The sequence below is a fragment of the Chondrus crispus genome, genomic scaffold (assembly GCF_000350225.1).
Source record: "Chondrus crispus Stackhouse genomic scaffold, scaffold_196, whole genome shotgun sequence".
NCBI lineage: Eukaryota > Rhodophyta > Florideophyceae > Gigartinales > Gigartinaceae > Chondrus > Chondrus crispus.
In genome coordinates this window covers 93,274-95,666 of record NW_005179063.1, presented here as the reverse complement: position 1 = coordinate 95,666, position 2,393 = coordinate 93,274, and the positions used below count along the sequence as shown (strand labels likewise).

Below are 2,393 nucleotides of genomic sequence, written 5' to 3'. Positions count from 1 at the left end.
GCCAGTTTGGCTGAGTAGCAAGACGGGCACATGTGTTAGAGCCAATACATTTGTAGTATGTGTGTCGTAGTGTTTGGTAGTAGAGTTCTAGAAGATTGCAGAAGTGTATAAGTAGTGCCAGAAGTTGGCGACTCAAAGTAAATCGGTACCCAATCCTTCAACTTCACCTCATCAACCGTCCTTCGATTTCCCTTTGCCCCGCTGACCTTCCAAAAGTACACGTGGCCACGCGCGGTAGTACTGTAGAGCCGGAGGCTCTACAGTATTGGATCCCGTTGTTGATCTAATCTACTAAAAAGCCCCAGGGGGGGATATACTACACGGCCCCCCCCCCTTAAGCGGGGACGTCCGCAACCACGGGTGTAGGGCAACTCGTGCGTCCTTCGTCGGCCCGAGTCTCGTCCTCCATCTCTCCCTCCTCCGTCCCGCGTCTTGCTTTTTTGCTCGTCGTGCGCCCTGTCTGCCTCCACATCCATCTGCTTGTCGCCGCCTCCCTTCACGCGTTCGGCGGGCTTCTTGTCCCTGCCGCACCCGAGGCAGACCTCTCGCACTTTGCCTCCCTATGGGATCCCCGGCGGTCCAGTTGATCATGCTGTCTAAGTAAGATCGCTCTCCTTCCGTACGGTACTGCCAGGTGTCCCAAAAATAAATGGCAGGTATGAGACCGTCGGTCAGTGGTAATTCGAGGCGATCGCAGACAGCGGACATAAACCGCGCGGAGAGTGAATGAAGGCCGTAAGGAGAGGAGCCGGGCAGAATAGAAGGAGGAACCGCGATGCGCGCTCGCCAATCGTAGGAATGGATGGCCACGAGGGGGAGGTGACCGGGTAATATACCAGCGCCGTCGGCAGATTTATTTTTGATATTCATGGTGTCGCGAACGCCATGATCGCAGAACCAGGGAGCAGCCGCGAACAAGAGGGGATGCTCACGCATGGAAATGTAGTTTTGCGAGGGAGGCGTAGCGACGAGGAGAAGGAGTAATTTGGGGAGTGGGTTGGACAATCGGTCGTGAAGGAGGATCGTCAGGAGGAAGTCGGTGAACGGAAGGGAGACCACGGAAAGCTCGAGGTTAGGAAAGATGGCCAACTCCAAGGCGCTTGCGGATAACATTCTCGCCCGCGCGTCTCGGCGACACAGGAGGTGTGGGGTTCGTCTTGTCCTTGCCCATGGTGACTGCCGGTCTGGGGAAAGGGTCGAGATGGAAAATGCAGCCGGAGATCAAGGAGCGAAGCAGATGTGCAAGGACGCTCAGAAGGGGGATATGTAGTGCAATAAGGGGTTGCACAAGGGAATGAGGGGAAAAGAAACTAAGTTGGAATGTGAGTACTGTAGTCCGGGATTGGGGGACACACGTGTGAATATTTGCACAGTTTTTATTTTAATTAGTAATTTTATTTAGGTAATTAGTCAGTATTAATTTTGCTGACATTAGATTAGATATAGGATCTAGCGCCGCGAGCTACTGTAGTGGCTCCGGCTGGGCGATATATACCTTAGCCCGCTGACCACCAAGTCAGTAAAGGTAACCCGAGTTGCCGGAGTTAGATCTCGCCTTCGTCGAAGACCGCTTCCGTTCACGCGACGCGCTTCACTTCTACGCTGCTAACGACATCCTCTATTGCTCGGGGTCCCATTCCTTTTCCTTATCCTTTACCATTCCTATTTCTATCCCTATTCTCTATCTTTTTCTATCTGTTGGTGCCATCGGCATTGGTTGCGACCGATCCGATGTAGGTGTTTTAGCCATCGGGCAACACGGTGTGTAGCGCTGCTACTGTTTCAAGTTCCGTAGGAAGGCCGTTGTAACGACGCCTCCGTCGAAGGTCTTACTGTATAAGACAGAGTTGGTACCACCAACCGCGATCGCGATCGCGCTGGTGAGGGTGTTCTTAGCCATCGGGCAACACGTCAGTAGGAGCGTTGCTACACGGTCACCATCCCGTCGGGTAGTGTTGAACAAGCCCCCGTCGAAGACCTTGAATTATACGCAAGGTGCTAAAGACGCTCGTCGAGCATTGGCCTTCCAACCCAGCGAACCGCGGTTATATTCTCGTAGAAAAGCCCAACCCGCACTCGCCGAGCACTCAAGTTTTCACAAATCTCTACCACCATTATCCTCCCGGGCCGGGCATCTTTCCTTACCCCCTCGTCGGAGTTGAGCTACTGTGGGCCGCAAGCCCACACAAGGGGAAAGGAAGTCTCGAACGCTCCGTAGCGCGTGCCATCGGCGGTGGTTGTTTCTGTTGCTGTTTTTCTTCTTTTTGTTTGACCGTCGGACTGTGTTCGCGGCCTGCCAGGTACATTGCACTACACCACCCGTATAGGAAGTTTGTAGCGATTACTCAGAAACGCTCATGGTGCTTGTTCCCGGCGGAGTGGAACAAGCGTAC

At 53.6% G+C, this 2,393-nt stretch overlaps 1 protein-coding gene; it reads left to right on the top strand.

Annotated features, from left to right (window-relative positions):
• The first annotated feature begins 1,294 nt into the window (after positions 1 to 1,294).
• CHC_T00003567001 (hypothetical protein) lies at positions 1,295 to 1,543 on the top strand. XM_005714727.1 is given in 2 exon segments: positions 1,295 to 1,402; positions 1,403 to 1,543. The coding sequence occupies 1 exon segment, from the start codon at positions 1,295 to 1,297 to the stop codon at positions 1,400 to 1,402; it is 108 nt and encodes a 35-aa protein (XP_005714784.1). The 3' UTR covers positions 1,403 to 1,543.
• The last annotated feature ends 850 nt before the right edge of the window (positions 1,544 to 2,393 follow it).